General features: G+C 39.0%; 1 protein-coding gene across 1 annotated transcript in view; it reads right to left on the reverse strand.

The window, feature by feature from the left end:
* Nucleotides 1-23,326, reverse strand: part of LOC111508731 (uncharacterized) — a 483,369-nt gene that overhangs the window by 442,859 nt on the left and 17,184 nt on the right. Inside the window, exon 2 of the mRNA XM_074176068.1 lies at nt 11,158-11,203. Coding sequence (XP_074032169.1) covers nt 11,158-11,203 — 46 coding nt within the window. The remainder of the gene's footprint in view (nt 1-11,157; nt 11,204-23,326) is intronic.

The following is a 23,326-nucleotide window of genomic DNA, read 5'->3' on the forward strand; positions in this document are numbered from 1 at the left end:
TCGTGAAATAGCTCACCCTTCTGTTATTTATTTTCTATACGAAAATTGTTTATTCTTCCATCCCTTACATAAAATATATTTACACGAATATATCGCAGTAAATAAGAGTGTTATATTTCTGACCATGCTAATAATTCTAAAATAGTACCCGTCTTTCTCAGAAACATCGTTCACACTCAATATGTCACTGTGAATAAGCCACTGAAAACACAATTGTGAATGTCATATTGAGAACTACCGACAACAGATGTGACCCAAACTGTCTGCCTGTTTTTCCTGAAAAGCTAATATAAAAACCCATAGTGAAGATGCTTAATCCTACCCTCAATTTTAATGAAAGTATTCAACTTGCAATAACTGAAATATACACAATCCAAAACCTTGAGTAATAAGTGACCGGTACCTGATACATTTCAAATTAATTTGAGTATATGATAAAGTTATAATTATTGAAATAGTGAGGTAATGCTTATGATGTTACTTTTAATTATTCTCCAATGACTAGTCCATGATGGTATAATGGAATTTCCGTGTAGAGAGGAATGTTAGTCATCACCATTATGTATTGATTTGGACTTCTATTCCAAGAAACTAACAAATATTAGTAGCTTTCATTACAATGGGGTCTGAAATAAATCAACTGCTTATAAGTTTTTTCGTGAATTATGCTCGTTTTCGAAACTACTTCAAGTCAACTTTTCAAAGAAGTTTCTAGAGAACTTTTCAGGTTGACTTTCAAGTAATCATTTCTTTTTGTATCTATATTATTTCTGACACACTATATTAGGAGCTCCTCCATTTTTTATCGATTTTAATTATTCACAATGTAAAATTATGAAGAACATTTTCTTGAAACTAACTAGAACTTTCCGAAAGTTTGGTGAAGATATCATGTCATTAGTGTCGACCAAGCTGAATCAGTTGCAGTCATCGTCCGTTCTGCATTTGCTGCATCCAAATCCAATAATTACGTGACTATTGTAGTAGAGGACATTGACATCCTTGTCTTGCTCACGGCATTAGGAAGGAAGCAGTCCAATATATTTTTATCAAACCTTCAAAAGGTCGTTCGTCTGATCAATTTTACTGTTCTTCAGGTTTTATATACAGAGACGTCATTTCAAAGAATTTGCTATTTCACCATGCTTTCTTCAGGATGCGACACAACATCAGAAGCTTATAACATAAGCAAACTTGAATCATCAACATCCTGAGTTAGCTAGCGGAACTGTAGGCAAATTGAATACTAAGAATGTCCGTGGATAACACAGTTCCGTAGTACAACTTTCAAAAATATTTCAAAATTATCATACCAAGTAGGAGGACTGGCAAAACGGCCCACCGGTAAAAGCGGAAGAAGCTTGGTATACAGATGGCTTAAAGACCTCAGAGGGAGGGGAAGCCGGTATATACGGAGGCCGAGCAAAGACGAGAATCGCACTCAGCCTCGGACATAATGCACTGTATAGGGAAAATAAACTGCCAGAAGGTCACAAATGAAACCATTTCCATTTTTTCCGACAGCCAGGCAGCAATTGAGGCGCTCAGCACATTTCAAGTCTTATCGAGACTGGTGGGAAGATGTCTGAGCGCCCTCAACGAGCTTAATACCCAAAATAATATCAATCTAGCTTGGGTACCCGGACATGAGGGTCACAAGGGTAATGGAAAGGCCGATGTTCTAGCCCGTGTTCAAGTCTATGATCGGCCCAGAACCCTTCTGCGGGGTAGCGAAAGCATGTATAAAGACATCCGTAAATTCATGGATTGAGGCAGGCAAAAGAGCCCAGATTCACGAAAGACCTGCTAAATCACAACGGTAAGGTTTCGAGCGTAGTGCTGGGTCTACTAACGGCGCATATCTGACCCAGGAAACATATGAGCAACATGGGTCTTCGAAGGGTGAATAAACGCTTTGGAGTGAGCCAATCCTGGAAGATTCTGCCAGAAGTCCATAAATCTTCTTGCCATCCAAGTGTTCAGTGTTTGTTTGGCAAAGCCAAAAGCGATGCCAATGACAGGTTCGGGTCCGATGCAGCACCCTCCTTTGCAAGAGAGTCAGCAGCTTCATTGCCTTCCAGGCCAGTATGGCCAGGAATTCAGACCAGAGACAATCTGTTGAGTCTTCCTATCGAGGAGAGTCGTTTTTGGCAGTTTGCTAGCAATTTAGACGTTGTTCGGTAGGAGCCAAGAGCTTTCAACGCCGCTTGACTGTCCGAGAATATTTTTATTGACTTGTGAGTGAGGTAAGATTTATCCGATCTCTCCGCACACAATTCAATAGGGTGAATTTCCGCTTGGAATACAGTCGCATAAGTTCCTAGGCAGGTAGATAAGTCTGTCCTTCATCCGGAGGATCCAGACCTCTCTAGTTGGGAATAGTACTTTATAAGGCAGTTCGTAGTTGACAGTTGGAGGCATAAATTTAGAGGTTATTTCCAGGACGCTGTGACTTCCAGTGTAAACCAACAGTCTGTTGCCCTCTGCATGGAATTCATTTGTGCAATTGGCGATGTGCACAAGTCTGTATGCAGTCCATCTAGCCTCTCTCTCCAGAAAAATGAAGATAGGACGCGCTTAATTCATTTATTTATTCAAACACTGTTGTACAGGTTTCACTCAACTACAGGTCTAGGTACATTGAAATTAATTTTCTGCAGAATATGTAGGTCAATAATTGAATTATTAATCAGTTAAAAAAAAAGTGGAGTGACAATCACGACGGCAACTCAAGCTATTCATAGCATGTCTAGCTAGCAATGCATCATTGGGATAACCAATCCAACTATAGGAGAGAAGCTTTAGGAAATGACGTTGTACTGATTCAACTTTCTCTGTATTCAACTGATGAGGTCGATTCCAGATTATGAATGCATATTCTAATTTTGATCTGACGAAAGCATAGTATATGGTTTTCGATGTAGATGGGCCTACATCTCTGAAGATTCGTGCAATGCATCCATACATCCTGTTTGCAGCAGAGTGGCTTCAATGTGTGGTAATAAGAAAAGTTCTGTGTCAAAGGTAACACCTAGATCGGTGAATGTGAGAGGCCGTTGAAGTGAAATGTCGTTTATTAAATATTGATATGAAAATGGACGATTTTTAGTGTGTACGTCATTACATTACATTTACTGGCGTTTAAAGGAATATTGTTGCGAAAACACCATTGCTCAACACGTTTCAGATTGAGGGAGAGTTGAAGACAGTCCTTGATGTCATTGATCTCACAATGTAATTTCAGGTCATCCACGAATATCAAACAGTTGATGTCAATGGTCTCAAGTTTGTCGTTTATGAAGGCGTTAAAGAGAAGTGGACCTAGATTGCTCCCTTTTGGAACACCCGAGGTAGCTGCATATTCCACAGACTTGAAGCCATTGAATATAACATACTGACTGACGCCTGTCAGTGAAGTATGGAATACCCTATAGTTTCGAAGGATTTCGAAATCAGATCACTGGTGTTGGGTGGCTACTGCCCAGTCCCCTGAACATCCGACTTTCTTAGGAAAAAAGTGATTACAAAATTGATGTGAACAGTCCTGTGACAGTTCAAGTATGTTGAATCGCAAGTAATACTATCTTGTCACATTCATCCAATCGTTTTTATAATGATGTGTGTTGAAACAACATGAAATGTTACTTCTGGATGCTCTACATTGTGTACGTAGTAGAAATACACATTTCGACGTAACCGAGATATGAATAATATATCTGACATCTGGAGAATTGATTGAACAAGTTCCCGTAACAAACGCTCGCAATACAGCAAGATTTATTCGAATGCGACCTTATACAGTATTTCAGGTTTCATTAGGGGAACAGTAATATTTCAGAAAAAGTCAAGTGATATATAGGTAGAAGAGAAAAATTATATGCGAGTACACTGGAATATGCATTATAGAATATTTAATATTGAATGTGGAATATACTCCCAGGAATGAGGCAGTCGAAAGAGCCCAGATTCACGAAAGACCTGCTAAGCCACAACCGTAAGGTTTTAAGAGTAGTGCTGGGTCTATTAACTTCGCATATCCGACTCAGGAAACATATAAGTAACATGGGTCGGACAGAAGGAACTCAATGCAGGTTCTGTCAAGACGAGGAAGAAACCGCCTTACATGTGCTCTGTGAATGCGAAGCGATATCAAGGCTGAGACAAGCTATATATAGGGGTCAGTGTCAAGGCTATTGAAACCGAAAAAGATACCACACAAAAACACTACTCTATATCCACAAAATCCATATCCTATGTATTACCGATACACTGACCAAAAATCCTCCCAACTTCTCCGGTTTCAATACAACCCACCGTCCTAAAGACCCTCACTCTCGTGGCATCGCTATCCTAACAAAACGTGGACTTCCCCACAAACTACACTCCCTTCCTCCTAACCTAACCGAACTCGACTGCCTAGCGATAGATCTTCTATCTAACACCGGCAACATAACTATCATAGCCCATTACAATCATCCAACACAAACTCTTTCCAGAGACTTCATTGAATATGCATCTTCTCTCCCTAAAGCACTCCTAGTAGGCGATTTCAACTCTCGTCACACCCAATTCGAAGATTCCAACTCCAATGCCAACGGCCGTCTACTAGCCAACCTACTTTTAGAATACAACCTTTACAGAATTCCCTGCCCCGACCCGACGTTTCTGAGTCACCGGGGGGCCTCTATCATCGACCACATCTTGTGCTCTGAGAGCCTGATAGAGACGGTCGATGAACTGGCCTATATCGGAGACACTATCACGTCGGATCACCTCCCCCTGATAATCAAAACTTCCTTAAACTTCCCTACTCCTTCCACTCCTGAATCCATTACTTTCAAAAACCATAGATACACAGACGTCAAACAATTCCAACTTCTCGTTAACCAAAAATTATCTACTCTTGACAATCCTCCACTTAACCACTCCAAACAAATTACTCCCAAATTGAATCAATTCAAAAGATTATCACAGAGTCCGACGACTTATCCGCTCCTACGAACACCCGACGAATAGATCAATCCCCACTTCCCCCTCACCTCATTAACCTCATCAAAAATAAACGCAAACTATATAGAACTTTCGTCCGTACCAGGGATCCTGTCCTCAAAACCGAGTGGAACCGTCTTAACGCTCGTATACGCCTCCTCATCAACCAATTCACCCAGAAAAGGTGGATAGAGGAGACTAAAAAACTAGATTACCGAGATGGAATGGCTTTCTGGAACAAATTCAAAGTCCTGACAGGACAAAAACGGAAAACCGACAGTCACCTGGTGATTGACGGAAACATCATTTCCACCCATCCCGACAAAGCCGAAGCCTTCCGTGAAAATCTCGAAAAAACCTTCCGTCTGCCTAAAGACCCACAATTCGATAACCTATTTCTTAACCTCATTCACCCGGCGCAGCTGGGCAGGCACCCAGGTCAAATCCCCCTCGACGCCAACTGTCCCTTAAGATCCCCATTCAGCGAGGAAGACATCCTCTTCACAGTGGTAGAAATACCGCTCCTGGACCAGACTCGGTTAACCGCCGTGTTCTGAAAAACCTCCCCGCCTCAGCAATCCCATTCATCAAACACATCCTAGATGCGTGTCTCGCACACGCCTACTTTCCAAACGCCTGGAAACAGGCTAACACAATTCTAATCCCCAAACCCCACAAGGACCCTACTAATCCCGACTCCTACAGACCCATCAGCTTGCTTAGCTGCCTTGGAAAACAGCTGGAACGATTGATCACTAACCGTTTGAACGACTTCCTCACACTCCACAACATTATCCCTCCCTATCAACATGGTTTCAGGACCGAACATTCTACCCAGAACGCACTAGTCGAACTTCACACCCACATATCCCAAAACATCAACGCTTCTTTTTGCACCATTGCAATCTCCCTAGACATCCAAAAGGCTTTCGACAAAGTCTGGCACGCGGGCCTGATCTGGAAGCTTATCCAAATCAATCTGCCTCATCACTTTATCCGACTAGTTGCATCCTATTTATCCAACCGACTTATCCGCGTCAAAGTCGGTGAAGCTCTATCCACCCCTTTCTCCCCAAAATCCGGAGTCCCCCAGGGATCAGTCCTCGCCCCTTCCCTATTCCTCATCTACGCACATGATGTTCCCACAACCCACAAAATCCTCCAATACGCCGACGACACCATCCTATACTCCTCCGCCCCCAACACCCGCCGCTTGCAAATTCAAGCCCAAAATATGATCGACCATTTCGAGCAGTGGTGCAACAAATGGCGTATCAAAATCAACCCGACAAAAACCCAAACAATCCTCTTCCGACATCCTAACACCTCTACTCGTCCCAAACTAAATCCGGACAATTCGAATCTCAAACTTTTGGGGGAAAACCTCTTACTCCAGAACTCGATTTCCTACTTGGGGGTCACCTTCACGAGGACCCTCAACTGGGAAATCGACCTGAGAGAGACACTGGACAAAGTCCGGAAGAGAGCTAACCTTCTAAAAGCTCTGAGAAGAAAACTTGGGGGATGCGACAGTAGAACTCTGCTTCACACCTATAATACCTTTATAAGACCAGTCCTCGACTACAAAGCAATGATATACTGTACGCTTCCTCCGAGACTGTCCCACCGTATCCTCACGACTGAACGACGAATACTACGCAACATACACAACCTGCACTACCGATACCCTTCCCTACACTTATACAACCTCATAAATACTACACCAATCGACCAAAGATTTCAGGAACTCCGAGGACGGTATGCGACCAGGACGATGAGCAGCAACAACACCGATGCCATCGATACGCTCACATCGCCATGGATCCCCTGTGGAGGATCCCAAAGGAAACCTAGGAAAAAGCTCCCCTTTCCCCCAGTCAGACTCCTGGAAGCGATGGAAGACCCACCGGAGTCGATCCAGGACATCCTAGAGGATTTCCCACTAGGATACAGATAGCGGACACCTGACAGCAGCGCCCCGGAAAGTACCGAAATCCTAAACACGCAAAACCCCGGCCCAAAAACCCGTACCAAGTCACAACATCTGGACCACCGACCACCGCAATGAACCCGGACTACCACATGGATCAACATAAAAACCAACTAAGAAAACTGGAACACAAAAACAACACAACACAAACACCAACATAAAACACAAAACACACACATAACTCACTCACCCTGAAGAGGCATAAGCCTATAGCAGGGCCCTACACAAACACATACACACACAAAATTGTAAAAACTGTAAATAATTTGTAAATATACGATTTTCATTCATTCATTCATTCAAGGCTATTGAGTCTTATCAAAGAGATCAAGCTAGACAGTGAATTTTAACAACCAAGGAGCATCACAATAGATCTGAAAAAGTCGCAGTGAATCAGGCCATGAGCTAGCTCCCCGACAATCGAATCTAGCTAGCGAAACAGCATTATTTCTTATCATTGTTTGCCCCAACACAAGATTCAGTCCGTTTCCACGATCTCCGATTTTATCACCAGGTTCAGTCGTGGCTAGACAAACACTGTGATCCTGAAGATTGAGGCTGGAAATAGCACGAAAAAATTTGGATACCAATCCAAACTACCAAGCCTCCAGCACCTCCAGATTTTCTGAAATTGATTTTCTGAAGATGCAAGGAAAGTATGCAAATATGTGTGCGAAAAACACGCTAAGGCATGAAAAATTTAACATTTCAAAGGACTATAGTGTTTTGTGCATTCATTTTCATTTACTATGAGAAAACAAAGTATTTATTTGTTCATAATTTCAGACAAAAACCACAAAATATCACATAGACTCAAGTTACAATGAAAAATATGCCTGAGGGTTCTGCCAACTCCTTAGATTTCACCCAAACTATAGATTAACTTGTTCCTCAACGCATCATCTAAAAGTTGATCGAATATCAAAAGCAACGCCGTACTCGAGGCGGTGATTCACAAACTTGCCGAGTTAGTAGTAGGCCGAACCGTTTCGAAGCTCATATCTTACAACTAAAGCGGCTGTTGAGACCACCCGTCGCCCGGGTTGAAACTCGAAGGTCTGAAGGACGGGTGACCTACCCCATATCAAATTTGCGGCCGTTTAAGCGGGCTTGATAGGCAGAATGTTTACACGTTTTACCTGAGATCGATCGATGATTAATCCAGGCAAAATATGCATTATAGTTGGAAATAATAGAACTTTACACTGATATTGGGATAACGGCATAAAAACTGAAGCTGTTAATATAAACTTCACAAAATCCACAACTCCACCACAAATACAAGCGGATGGTTCAGTTGCAACAACACCCATAGAAGAAGCAAATCTACTAGCTGAACGATTTGCGTCCCACTCCACGATTGATTTGAAATAGCTTGATATCAACAAGGCGTCTGGTCCTGATGAAAAGCCCGTCATCGTACTCAGAAAGTGCGCAAATGAAGTCCAATCAATATTTTCCAAACTTTTCAACCTGTCTTACATTCTGCCTATTCCGAAAAAGGGCAAGAAAACTCTTCCAAACAACTATAGACCAGTCGTTTTGCTATGAGTGATATAAAAATCATGGAGAAAACCGTAAACCAACATATCGATAAATATTTGTAAGGCTTTAACATCTTGAGCGATCATCAATATGGCTTTCGGAAACAAAGATCAACATTCGACCTTCTATCGTATGTCAGACATATTTGGAATAACGAAACCGAGAAACATGGAGAGTCGAAAGCTGTAGCGCTTGATAGTTTTAAGGCCTTTGACCGTATATGACATGAGGGTTTGCTTGTCAAACCCCGAAACTATGACTTGTCCGATCATTTTTGTGTATGGCTCTACAGGTTCCTGCAAGAACGTTTCCTGTAAGTGGCCGTCGATGGATACCTCTCGAATACTTTTTCCATCAACGCTGGTGTTTCCCCCAGGAATCCATATTGTCTCCAACCCTCTTTCAATTGTACATCAACGACTTATTGGAAAAAATAAAATCCAATATATTGTTTTGATGACGACAGCACACTTGTCTCGTCATTTCATTTCAATTCCAGGACATCGATTGCCGATGCATTTTCTTCACCGGTAGCAGGAGGTTGCATATCTCAATGAGGATATAGAAGACATTTCGAATCGTTGTGAAAGTAACCATGTTCAATTCAATGCCACAAAAATCCAGGCATCGGTTTTCTCCGAAAAGATAAAGGTCCCCAAACCGGATATAATAATGTCATGGCAGACAATTCTGCTTCGATAAGTTTGTTGGGGGGTTGAAATGGACACCAATATGTCTTGGCACTATCATGTCGCTGGAAATGCAAGTGCTACTTCCCAACTGCTGGATTCTATCCGGAAAAGAGCCATCCACCTGATCGGTGGCGCAAAAATCATTTGATAGTCTGGAACATCGCAGTTAGAGATTTGTTCCTCTTTAATAAAACACATCCACGGGAAGTGTTCAAGTGACTTGACACTTTTGATTCCACCAAGACCGATACATATCTTAAATACGCGATGGAGTGTGGCTGCTCATCGTTTTGTGGTATTCGTGGAAAAGAACCAGACCAATTTTGTAGGCAATTTCATCATCTACAACACTCACCTGTTCAATTTATGTAATGATAAGTACTTTCAGTTTGAGAGAAATAAAAGATCAATATCTTCACTCCTCAATTAGAATAAATGACTGCACTGACAGCAGAGAAGCCCTACTAGCCTTGAACAGACAACGTGTTACCTCAGGGCTAGTACTAAAGTGTCACCAAGATTTAGACAAAGCTTCGATGGATAATAACATTATCCTGACGTGGATAAAGGGCACGATAGGAGTAAAGGTAATCGCATTGCCGACTCTTAGGCCAAGGAAGCGGCTGGACTAAGAATTTTAAGACCAAGTGGCACCTACGGCCTGATGACTTTGACAATTGCGGAACTAGTCAAATGTAACACCCATGCTCAATCCCTAAAGAGATGGGATGGAATCAAAGGATGAAATCTTGCCAGGATCACCTTGGGCTACCCTGGAAAGTTGACGCAGAAGAAATATCTGGCGATGACGCTTAACAGTAAGATTTCTGACTGGCCACTGTCAACCAAGGAAACACCTCAATAGTATGGGGCTAGTGGAAACACCTCTATGCAGGATGTGTGAACAGCAAGATGAAACTGTCTGGCATGTCCTTTGCGAGTGCCCGGAGTTATCGTCAATAAGAGAGTGTGTGTTCGGCGAGTCTTGGCCTATAAAAAAGATATCTCCTAGTGACCTGTCCACCTTTCTAGAAAGGATAGGATGGACGATGACCTAGGAGGAAAAAGGACAACTCCTCGGGAGGATGTACAATGAGTAACATGTGTCCTAAGTGCTGTGCTACAGATACAGAAATAGAATAAATGAGAGACAGAATAATAATAGACTAATAACATATTCAACGTCAGTATCATTTTTTACAACTGCAACTTTTTACGACTATTTTGACTGGATCAATAGGTTATGTCGCGAGAAATGGAACGTTTTCCTTTCTCAATTAGCAAAACGTACTTCCGACGTCTATGAAAAGAAACTTGATCATCTACAAGAGAATAAACGGAGACTAGAAAACAATTTTGAATGCATTTATAACAACGTTGAAAGGGCCTATGTATCGACAATGTTAATGGTCGTATTCTATCGAACAATCATAATAACAAACGGTAATTTGAATAACGAACTTGATAAATATATTACAAGCACGTTTGTTTCTCTTTTGAATGAGAATAATGTTCACTGAAGTGAGAAATAACATCAAGGTGCGAAATGAGATTCAGTAATATTACATTCACGATAAATTCCACCCAATGAAATGGGAAAAATTAGAAATGAAACTTCCATTGTTTTCACACCACTTGTGTTATTTATTGTATTTGTTTGAAAATGTCCTGGTAGGAGGAAACTGCAGTAACGATAGTTACAGAAACAAGTGGTATAAAAACAAAGGAAGTTTATTTTCTCATTTTCCATGATGACGTCTTACCACTTAGCAACGGCTACACTTATCAATAAAACGGGGTTCCATTGAATTTGTCATTTTGAACGGGTTTTTTCACAATAACACACGTGTTACGAACCCTCTTTCCAAAAATATTCACAAAATCTTCAATGGTTTCACGGCAAATGTTGTGACCGATATCTGATAGAGTGTTCAATTTTACCTGCAACTGGCGAAAGTTTCCTCATGACACACCATCTCGATTTCCACTGAAAACATAAACATCATTAGTATATTCAAACAGTAATTCCTATATCAATAACACTGCTGATATCACCTGGAAACATATTGCAAAATCAAACACGATTGCATTGAGTAACATAACAACGAATATTTCATAACAGAGTTGTTGATCGATTGAAGTTTATCACCACCTTTCAGTCATTTAGTGAAGCAATAAATCCGGCGTCAATGATATAAATGTATCAGGGTTAAGGCTGGTATAAATTTAGTATTTCTTTTGTGAATTCAGAGAACTGGTGAAGGATTGAAAAATCGACCATTTTCTCTTCTGAGGATAGGATATTTTCGTTGTTATTCATGAAATTATTATTATAGCTATTTTTTTTACTCGATTTACAGTAGCTTCACCTGTATGTATGTATGTTTGTATGTAACTCCCAAGCTCAGGACCTGCATTGACAAAATCATCGACATTATTATTGCTAGATCTATTCGCAGGCAGATGGCGCTGTACGTAACTTGCTTGATAGGTTGTTCAAAAGAAAATCGAAATGAAAAATGGATTTTAAGAATTATAAGTGTTAGCGAAATTTTGTACTATAGATAAAATATTCAGATATGTAAATATTTTCAATTACCCGTGATTTGATACGGAAAACGTTTTGAAGGAAAAGAAAGATACATTATAAAATCTAATTCGATTAATTGAAAGCAAACCAGAATATGGATTTCAACAATGAAAACGTTATCGCAAAATGTATACCTGAAAAATGCAGTTACTTGAATATTTCAAAAGATGGAAAAATTTGAATTGAGGTGCTTGACATTACATATCAAATCAACGATTTGAAAAATAAATATAGTTTGAAAAACTAAAAAACACGCTTTTCTAGCATATGAAACTGAAAAGTAATAAATGAATATAGTTTAAGAAAACTAAAAAACACGCTTTTAGAGAACATCGAACTAAAAAGTTGAAAATAAATGTAGTGATTAGGGCACATGATCCTCGGACCCAATGATCACTTGGTCACTGGTTGATAATGCTGGCGCGCCCTCCCGAATTCATCGGGGCTTCGGGGGATAGGCCCTGACCAGCGCACACTACGGAAAAAAAAGATTTTTATTTCCCACACATACACAATACAATTAGCAACAGGGTAGATATACATTTGGGAAATCGCCGGAGATCACTACTGTCACGTTTCTTCCTTTCCTTTTTCTTTTCCATCTCCAGCTCTCTAGAAGATCGGTCATCATCATTCTTCCACAGTAGACCTATTTCAAAGTGATTTCCAACTCGATTGATGGTATTTTCCATTTTTTTCAACGCCCTGTCATCTTCTTTAGATCTTCCATTTTCTTCCGGGCTTCTTATGCCAAAATTGTCAATTTTGAACGAGTCTCTCACTAGATTGTGAATATCTTCATCAATTTGTTCTTAAGAATTACAACAAACGTGAAATGTTAAAGACGATTCATCAGCAACTTTCCCTGAGGGTATCTGCCATGTACTACCCATCCCAGTGAAGTTTTTGATACAAACGGTGCATTCCAGTAACTTTGATATATTTTCCTTGCAATAGTCAAAGCACATTGATCCTGACCAATAAGAATTGTTGGTTGTGCATCATAAAAAGAAAGTACAGGTGCTTCTTTGATGTATGGATAGATTCTACTCAGGTATTCGACATCAATGGTTTGTCTTGGAAGTGAGAGTCCACTTACAGTTCGGACTTCATTCATTTTGTATATTTTTGAGTTCTCTTCAATTGAAGATACCTCTACTGTCACTCTTTTGGATTTTTCTTCATTTATAGTAACATTGTTAAGCCACTGGTAGCAGAGTGACTCAACCGGTCCATCCAGTCCTAATTCATGGGCAATTTTGCTGTCTATCATTGTTGTCGTAGCTGCCTCGTTCAGTAGAGCAAAGGTAGAAATTTCTTTTTTAGGTCCTCGAAGTTTCACCGGAATTATGCGAAGAAGGATTGTGAGGTTATCTTGTTGGAAAAAATGTATTTTTTCAACTTGACTTTCCGGTCTGACATCTTCATTTGGGTTTGAACAAGAACTTAAGGCTTCGTTTTCTCTTTATCAAAAATCAAAATTAGTTTCAATCTACATGAGTTGATATTATGACCTGGTTTCAAACAGTAAAAACAAAGTTTCTTCAAAGTCACAATTTTCCATTTTTCGTCGATATTTAGTTTTTTGAAATTTTGACAATCAGTCAAATTATGATTTTTTTGACATTTGGGGCATTTCTCATATTTTTTGGTCGAAAATATATTAGCATTTTTCCTGTAGTGGAATTTCTCATTTTCGTTCATTTTTCTTTCGGAGAAGTGATAACTACTGAAGTCAGCACAACTTGATGCGGCTATTGCGATTTTTCTCATCCATACAGAAAAGGTTTCCAAAGTAATTTCATTTTGTAAAGAAGATTCCTCGGCCTCAAGCGCCTTTGATGTAAACCGCAGTAGTAAACGAAACGTCAGGCTCAAAAACCTTCAGACCATGAGGCCTAAAAACCCAAAAAATTACTTTCACACAGTAATTTCTGACTCTGACAGTTTACATTCTTTGACCAGCGAAGTAACTTTTGATCAGTTCCATTTAATATATTTTGAGTATTTCCTTGCTTCAAATCCAACCGTTTGCTAACAACTCCGATAACCAAAACCGTTATCACAAGATAATTGCAGTAACAGAAGTTAACAAAATTAATCGCCAGGGGAATGTACCAACAATGCAAAAACAAACAAGAATGCCATTTTTTTTTCGACGAATCGAATCTGTCGACATGGCAAATTATTCACCGGCCGACTGAAAAAATATTTGATGAAGATTATCGGGGCGGATGAATTTTTCAAACCTGTTACAAACAGATAATGTTTACTGGATCGCAGAAAAACGTGACGTTTATTCGATTACGAAAAACTGAATAAATATTGACAGTGAAACGCTCATATATTGTTTGCATCATTTGCTTTATTTCTCTATAGGAGATTCTTGTGGGAACGGACATTTCGATATCTTCATTGATGATTGGTGGACACTAGAATTCACAATGTTACATGAGAGAGAGGACATTGGCAGATGAAAATCTTCAGATGATGTGGTGCTGCAGGTTTTTCCGGGTTTTCCTGCAGCTGAAAAAGCAAATGCGCCACTGAAATCAATGAAGTCGGCATGGAGCGCCAAATAATTTTTATTGTTGTTTTATAATTTCATAACTTGTATTTTGGAAGTGTCATTACATCATTGTTTCCTTACATAATATTATGTAGATACTCATCCAGTTCATCGAAAAACGCCACATTTTTCGAGTGCGAAAAACCTCAAAGACACTCTTATATCTCTTCGAATCACCAATATCGTCGCCTAATGTCGTCCATATCTATGGCGCCTCAACAATAACATCAAAACAAAAAAACGAACAAAAATAATACATGATCGCAAGAACAAAAGAAACATTTCCTGGCTTTTGTTGTCGATCGCCGGCCGTCATCGACTGTGTATGAATAATGAAGTTATTGACGCTGAAGTTAGACCCCACGCACAATCGTTGATGATACTCTTTGATCAATCGGTGCGTGACGACGTTCTCTGAATTAGCAAAACGCCAATTAGAGGCCTTTAAAAATGCTTATCGAACGCAATTAAAACAACAGCGAGAATAACGATATTTTGTTGTGGCAGCACGGGATAATTATTATTAATTAGTCCTCTGAGGACAGAGTTGAACTGGTGGTTATCATATCCTCGTATGCACGCAAACTACAAAGTGATACTTTAATAAATGGCGTAATGTGTGCGCATCCAACATGAAGGTGTGATTTACGTTTGGAGATAATGAGTAATTGATAACGTTCTTGCCGAACATTTATAGAAGGTGTTTGACAAATAATTCATTACTAGAATAAGTGCAATAAATGCTGTTCTCATTTGTTGGAATTTATGACACCTATTGTGAGAATATACACTGTGTCCGTAAAGTATGGAACAAATTCGTTTTTAGCTAAACAGGTCATTTTAAGAAATAATCCTGAAACACGTCGATTTTTGATGTTAATTTACCGTATTTTAAAATAATAATCTAATATACAGGGTGAAATGCGTTCGAGTAATGACGTCACCGTCATTTTTTTTTAATGGAATACCCCCATTTTGTCTCACTTTTCGGATTATTCTAGCTGATCTGATTCCAAAAATGTATCACATGTTGATTCCAATTGGTATAGGGTGGACAAAAATACAGTAGTTGTGTGTGTGCTAATAAAGTAACGCGTAACATTCTTTATTAGGTAAATTAACAATATTATCAAAAATACTCATTGTCTAGCGGACAGAATATGCTGGAATATATGACTTTATATTAAATGTTCGAACTGCAGCCCTTGCTGTATTTGACAGTAACCCAAACGGTGTACAAATTCTTGTTGAACCTTGTGTACGGTTTCTTGCGTAATATTGTTTATTTCTGTTCGAATTTTCACTTGTATATCTTCAATATTTGCTGGTTTCGTTTTATAAATAACATTCTTCAGATGGCCCCACAGAAAATAATCCAAAGGATTTGAAACTGGTGACCTCGCTGGCCATTCAGTGGGTTCACGTTTACCAATCCACCTGTTCGGAAAAATTTCATCTACGTACCTTCTAACATCTACAGCATAATGTGGAGGTGCACCATCCTGTTGAAACCATAAACTTTCATCAAAACCTCCAGGATTACGACTGCTGGGAAATAAATTACGTAAAGTAGGTACGAGATACCCCCTTAAAAACTCAAGGTCATTCCGCGCCTAAGAACACTACATAAATGTCTCGAGCAAAAGTTTTGAAATTGATGTATATTTCATGTTGCACCGAGAATTTATAATGAACTGCCAAATAACATCAAGTTTAGTAATTCATTACTGATCAACTTGCAGATTGCCTGGTTTTTCGTAGAAGTGATTTCTACAGGTGTAAAATTTTTATATTTTCATTTTATTCACCATTGATTCATTCCATTTTTGTAGTCGTGACATTCGACATCTTCCATACAGTTTGTACTATCTTGAAGAAATGTATGATAGTCTAGTCTATTATATTCTATTCTACTCTACTCCACTCTTCTCTCCCCTCCAACCATCCATTTCATTTCCCTCTTCATTTCCCTCTACCCTTCTCCTTCCCCTTTCTATCATCACCGCTTCCCTTTTTCCCTTTCCCTTCTCCACAACCTTGCACTCACCTGTCCTCCCCTATTCTATTATATTTTACTTTACTCCATTCTACTCTACACCAATCTTCCCTCCAACACGCCATCTCATTTCCCCTATTATTTCCCTTCCCCTTTTTGTCGCTCTTTCCCCTTCCCATTCCAACCACTTCCTGTCTCGACCCCTTCACGACCCCACCTCTCCTTCACCTGCCCCCTCTACTCTATTCTATTCTCTCCTCTAACCTCCCATCTCATACCCCTTTCCATTTTCTTCTCCTCTTACCTTCACCCCTTCCCATCCCCGCCCCTACCGTTCCCCCTTTCCCGTAGCCCTTTCCTCTTCTCCACCACCTTCCTCTCACCAGCCCTACCCTACCCTACTCTATTCTATTCCGTTCCTTTCCATTCCTTTCCTTTCCTTTCCTTTCCTTTCCTTTCCTTTCCTTTCCTTTCCTTTCCTTTCCTTTCCTTTCCTTTCCTTTCCTTTCCTTTCCTTTCCTTTCCTTTCCTTTCCTTTCCTTTCCTTTCCTTTCCTTTCCTTTCCTTTCCTTTCCTTTCCTTTCCTTTCCTTTCCTTTCCTTTCCTTTCCTTTCCTTTCCTTTCCTTTCCTTTTCTTTTCTTTCCTTTCCTTTCTGTTCTATTCAACTCGGCTTCCGTAACATTACGAATCACAAGTTACGTTTCGTTGTTATCTTATATAAGATTGTTGTACTCAAACCAGTCCTGAACATCATAAAAAATTTGATTATGCAGAATGTTCATTTATCTTATTAGATTTTGGTATAAAAAAAGTGAAAGTGGAAAAGAATTGTGTTCAAATAACAAAAGTGAAGATACCTATAAAGAAAGTTATTTATAACTACTCCACTTCCAGAAAGAATTCGGAAATATATTAATACACATCATCATAGCATTCGCTTCTAAAACTGAATCAGTAGATCGTATAATAAACATTTTTTTCTATCTAAGACGCGAAACAAAAAAAGTAGCCTACTGTATATCACGATAAATCGTCTGGTGATTTACAACTGTTAAACTAATACACTCTGAACCGAAAGTGTACTCTCATTCATAAATCTGACATCAGCGAGGCGCAGGTGAATGGGTTTTATTGCCTTCATCCTGTTGATGGAAAAGTGAATGGAAAACCTGGAAGGCCATATTTCATTTCTCTTTTATAGAGAAATTCAGATAATGAAATCAGGCACGGCACACATTCATTCAGAAAATTTGATGACTTCAATGTTGACAGTATCATATAACATAGATATATAAAATTTCCGTAGGGTTAGGCGGGGTCATTAAGACCTGAACGATCGGTTTCCCAAGAAAAAATTGTAATACTCCACTATAGGCGTGTTTCATCAACCAAGTTTGCGAGGAGATGAATAAAACTAACAATAGTAGTTGTAACATTATAACGATTGTTTTTCATTCATAACTTTTTCTTTGTATCGAGTCGTAACATGAAAATATTTAAACTAGTAGGTGAAAATTTTGTGACCAACACAATAAGGGTTCCATAGCCAAAAAAAAACCTATGGATTGTTAGGTATCAGTATTATATCACAAAGTACTGGTATTCTTTCTGTAAACATCAAATTTTAGACCCATTGTCTAATCTACAGTTTCTCCGATGTTCATTCAGCCTTGTACCCATGGATCTTTTGGTGGTACCGATATAAACTTTTCCGCAGGTGCATGGTATACGTTATACCCCCGCAGCTGATAGTGGATCTCTTTTGTTTTTCGCAGATCTCAGACTTTGCTGTATTTTCCTGGTGTGCTTGAAACTGTTTTTATATTATGCTTCCTTAGAATTTTTCCGATTCTATCTGTAACGCTAGGGATGTACGGTAGAAATGCACGTGCAACCTGATTTTCCTCCCTATTTTGACTTATAGAAGTCTTGAGTTTCATGGCCTTGTGGATCTTGGTTACACTGCTTCCATTCGATGTCAAAGCCACTATCAGCTGCGGGGGTATACAATATAGGTACCATGCACCTGCGGAAAAGTTTATGTCGGTACCACTAGAAGATCCATGGGTACAAAGCAGAATGAACATCGGAAAAACTGTAGATTAGATCAAATAGAAAAATCGGCAGTAGCGGAACACACGTTTAGTGAAGGAGATCATACATTACTGTTTGAAGATTTGAAACCACTTGCACCCGATCCTGGATACCATAGTCGGCTAGTACGGGAAGCCATAGAAATCCATAAACATACAGAAAACTCCAACAGAAAAGAGAAGGCGATAACGCTTAACCGGATTTGGAATACCACCGTAAGGGTTTCCTTTCATGGCCACACAGCGCATTGATCAACATTAATCCCAAAGAATCCTTCAGAACAATTACTCCAAAATGTAAGCATTCCCGGACCCTTTCTATTATATCTCCGGCAGTTATATTTTCACGGACTCGAGAGTTTCCTTGAATATTGAAGGAGCTATCGTATTAATGCCTTTTCTTCTTAGCAAGAAAAGCCGCCTCCTTGCTTGCCTAAGCGAAATTAAAATACATCATAGCTTCCTGGAAAATGCATGTTAATTTAATCAAAGCAAATCTCGGGCGATTTGAATTTTTACAACTTACTTAAAAGAGACTTTGGGAAGGCAAGTAAAATGTAATTATATTTCAAGCTTGATTCAAAATGAAATCTGAAGCAGGCTGGATTCCTTTCAAGCGGTATTTCGGGCTGTATTCCGAAGTTATTAATGAGTTGTTGAAATATTCAATATTTGATTTATGGCAAAGAAAATGCAATGAAATTGTTGGTTCTGAAATTTCTTTCTTGAGATTAGTATTTCCGTTTGAATTTTTCACGAAGCACGTTGTTTCCTGGTATTGAAAGGTTTGATTTTAAGATACTTCAGGTATTGCGTTAATTCTTGTTAAAATTTTGAATATTGTATCCCTAACAGGGTTTTATTTCACAAAGTGATGCAGATAAAACAGATGATTCATCAGGAATCATCTAAAACTATCATTTCCAGTATTTTTCTCTTCACCAGTTCCACCCCCCAATTGGCATAGGGGCATGTTATTTTGAAATCACTTCCACAGTGGCTTTCAAAACACGTACACATCACCAATGATCATGCAACCTGAAAAACAGATCTGGTATTTACGAAACAAGCTGTAGAAATGCGATACAAAGTATGTTGGCCAAACGAAGCGGACTGTAGAAACCAGGAAAATATTACGTACCATAACAAGTACTAACATTCATTAGAAATTGAGATTCATTAACAAACTGATATAATAATACTACCAGAGAATTAATTGATGACACCCATCATCAAAGGAATTGGTTGATCCAGATGTATATGTGAAGTTATTTATACCTTAGTCGTTAAATTTAGTTTTATACTGATAAAATTAGTTTGGTTAGCGAAACGCCAGTCAAAAAATAGTACTTCATTTCTGGCAAGGTCTCTTTTCATCAGACTCACTTTACATCCTGAGTTTCCGTATTTCTAGAATGATTAAACGGTACTTATCGATAATTCTATGGCGCAAATCTTCAAAAAAATCTGGTTTTGTTCTAAAGGTGGTCTCAGAAGTACCCGGCATGCCCTATACATGGCTGTAGTTGTTCGAAAAATATTGCTGTATTATAAAGTAGACAGTCTATAAAGCATATGTTTCAAGTTTGAAGACGCTGCGTTGTTAAGTATTGGTTTGGCAGCTATTCGTAGCGGACGTTTTCGGTAAATTTATGAAAATGGATAAAATTGGTCATCGTTATGTGGTACAATACTTTCATTTGGAAAGCCTCAGCCCAACCAATATAAAAGCTGAACTGGATTCTACTCTGGGTGAGTCTGCTCCTTTTTTTACAACAGTAAAATATTAAGCTGTAGAATTGAAACGAGGCCATACGAACTGCCAAGACAAGCATCGCAGTGGTCAACCATAAACCATAAATCATAAACGTCGCTGGAACAAGTGTGGAACTGCAAGGAGATTATGTTGAAAACTAAATATATTTTTTCCAAAATTTTTGTGTTTTCTTCGTTGGAGCGGGTACTTCTGGGACCACCCTCAGACCTCACTGAAATAACTCAAAGGGGCGATAAATCTGGTGACCGAGGAGGCCACTCACAGCTGCCACTTCTTCAAAATATGCTTCAACTATTACTCAGTGTACCAAATTCAACAAGATACTGCACAAACGAATATTCATAATATCTGAAGCATATTTCACATGATCTCCACAATATTTTGGTTATAGATATATGTCAACTTCAACTTTTTCCTCTTCATCATAAATGCTTCAAGGCTACTTCGAAATTCAAGAATGTGGCACAATTGTTATTGTTTTTTGGCATATCATTTAAAATCCATATCTGTACTCAATTTCAGTGGACCATGGTAGGTTAATTGGCGTGTTCTTTTTGGTCATAGGCGACTTCCAGAATGTAGAGTCAGGCTGGTAGAAGAATGATCAGTTATTGGACTCAATTTCGATCTACTAGTGGGACATTTTCTGTAGAATGAAAAGATGAAATGAATGAAATGCTATATGTGACACGTGGAAAATATTGAAGCTTCAATTGAAAATTTCAATGAGATTTTGTATTTGTTTATTTCACTCGATCATTTCTTGGAGAAAGTCCACAAAAATGTGTTGAATTCGACTCTGTTGAAGTAGTTAATTACATTGGAAATCTAATTAACTACTTATTTTGTCACAAAGTATGTTGCAATCATTCTTCAGTAAGTCGTTGATTCCGAACTGATATCGATTATTACTGAATCTTGTGACAGATATTCAGGTGGGTCACAAATAAAAAGAAAATTAACAAAGATCACCAATATCATATTTAATGAAATCGGCCGAAAGTTGATGAAAATCCATAAAGTATTCACTTTATTATTATTATTATTTATTATGGTGTGGGCACCATACAATGAATTTTTCAGGTGAGTAAAGACACGCTTGAAGAAGCCATCGTATTGCGAAACACGTGTTGCGTATTTTGTAAAACTGTTTAGTGAGAATCTCACAATAAAGTGTTTTTTTGAATCACCAATATTGGATCGTACAATTGTATTTTAACGTCTATGTGTTAACCATGTATGGGAAATTTCATATGAAAAATAAAAACAACAAATAGGAAACTTGTAATTGTCTGGAGATTACCGAAATATTCTGATCCAACAAGATGAAACAAGAGGTATTTGAACTTCCGGTAGTTATATCTTCTCATGTTGACATTCTTTGTTTGAAAATACAAGTTATCCACTGATGAGACATCCATTCAAAAGAGGTTGAAAATGTACAATATTGAGGTTTGCGATGTGGCTGTCGATGGATATCTCCCGAATACTTTCACTGTTAACGCTGGTGTTCCCCAGGGATCCATATTTTTTCCAACCCTCTTTTTATTGTATATCAACGACTTATTGGAAAAAACAAGAGTCCATTTCATTTGGATTCCAGGACATCGGCTACGAAGGCATATCTTCACCGGCAGCAGGAGGTTGCATATCTTAATGAGGATCTAGAAGTGATTTCGAATTGGGGTGGAAGTAACCAGGTTCAATTCAATCCCACAAAAACACAGGAGTCGGTTTTCTCCAAACCGGATATAATAATGTCAGGTCAGACAATTTCGCTTTCTGCTTCGATAAGTTTGTTGGGGGTTAAAATGAACAACAATATATCTTGGCACAATCATGTTGTTGGAATTACAAAGGCTGCTTCTCAAAAGCTTGAAACACTGTTCCGAACCAGAAAACTGTACACACCTCAGCAACTTTCGATGCTTTTTAAAGCTCAGATCATACCTTCTTTGGAGTATTGATCTCCTGTATGGAGCTCCGCCACCAAACATACCCTGAAGTTGCTGGATTCCATCCAGAAAAGAGCCATCCACTTGATTGGAGACGCGAACATCATGTGCAACCTTGAAAGCCTGGAACATCGAAGAAAGGTTGGAGATTTGTCTCCCTTCTATAGATACTTTCACGGGAAGTGACTTGGCAAGTTTGATTCCACTAAGAGCGGTACATATCAGAAATACGCGACGAACTGTGGCTGCTCATCGTTTTGAGGTTCAACTCAGTACACCACTAACTTTACTGTTTCAAAACTATTTCATCTGGAGAACTGCGTTTATGTGGAATACACTTCCTGAGAACGTTTTTTCATTTGGATTCAACCTCCAGCGATTCAAATCCAATGCGAATTGTTACTTTCGCACAGGAACCGCTCTGAGAGCGCCTTAAGAATTTTCCTGTAGTGCTTGTGTCTTGTCCTCAAATAATAAATCTGTCACCTTTCTTTCTCAGGCGTGTAGTGGGGGCTGCTTGGTATATAATCCAAGATTTTGGTACTGCCTTCATGTTCGAACAACCAATTTTTGAATAGCTTCCTGTTTGTCCCACGTATCTTTGCAATTAGTCTAACAAATAATGTTGGACTTGCCCAAGATCACGCCCAACTTGACTTGCGCTTCGCGATTGTTCTAGATATCGCCTGCCTTGAGAGACTTCTAGCGACTTCCCTAACGGCTTCGAGAGACTTCCATTACCATATATAAACACTGCCAATACGCAGATCGAGAGAGTTTAGTTTAAAATGCGATACGAAGTGTTCCAATAAGGCGCTGGACATTTGAGTATCAGTTAGCGAGTTTCATTTGAAGTTTTTGTGTTGCATTGTCAGTGTAGCTGTGAGACAAAGTTGAGTTTGATTTACAGGGTCGTCAATTATTGTCAAATCTACGGGAAAAATGCAACAACATGATCCTTTCAAATGAGTACTTGGAATTGACCGAGAAGTATTGAGCAAAGCGATCTCGTAATAGTTCCGAGAATAATTCAGAACATCACATCAACGACTTTCTGTAAGGACGTAAAATCAAATTTACGACTTGGAAGTCGTAATTAGAAACGTCGTAAAATCCTAGATAAAAGCCA

Source organism: Leptinotarsa decemlineata, unplaced genomic scaffold (genome assembly GCF_025532065.1).
Source record: "Leptinotarsa decemlineata unplaced genomic scaffold, Ldec_3_MD MMD2_tig00001393_RagTag_RagTag, whole genome shotgun sequence".
Classification (NCBI taxonomy): Eukaryota; Metazoa; Arthropoda; class Insecta; order Coleoptera; family Chrysomelidae; genus Leptinotarsa; species Leptinotarsa decemlineata.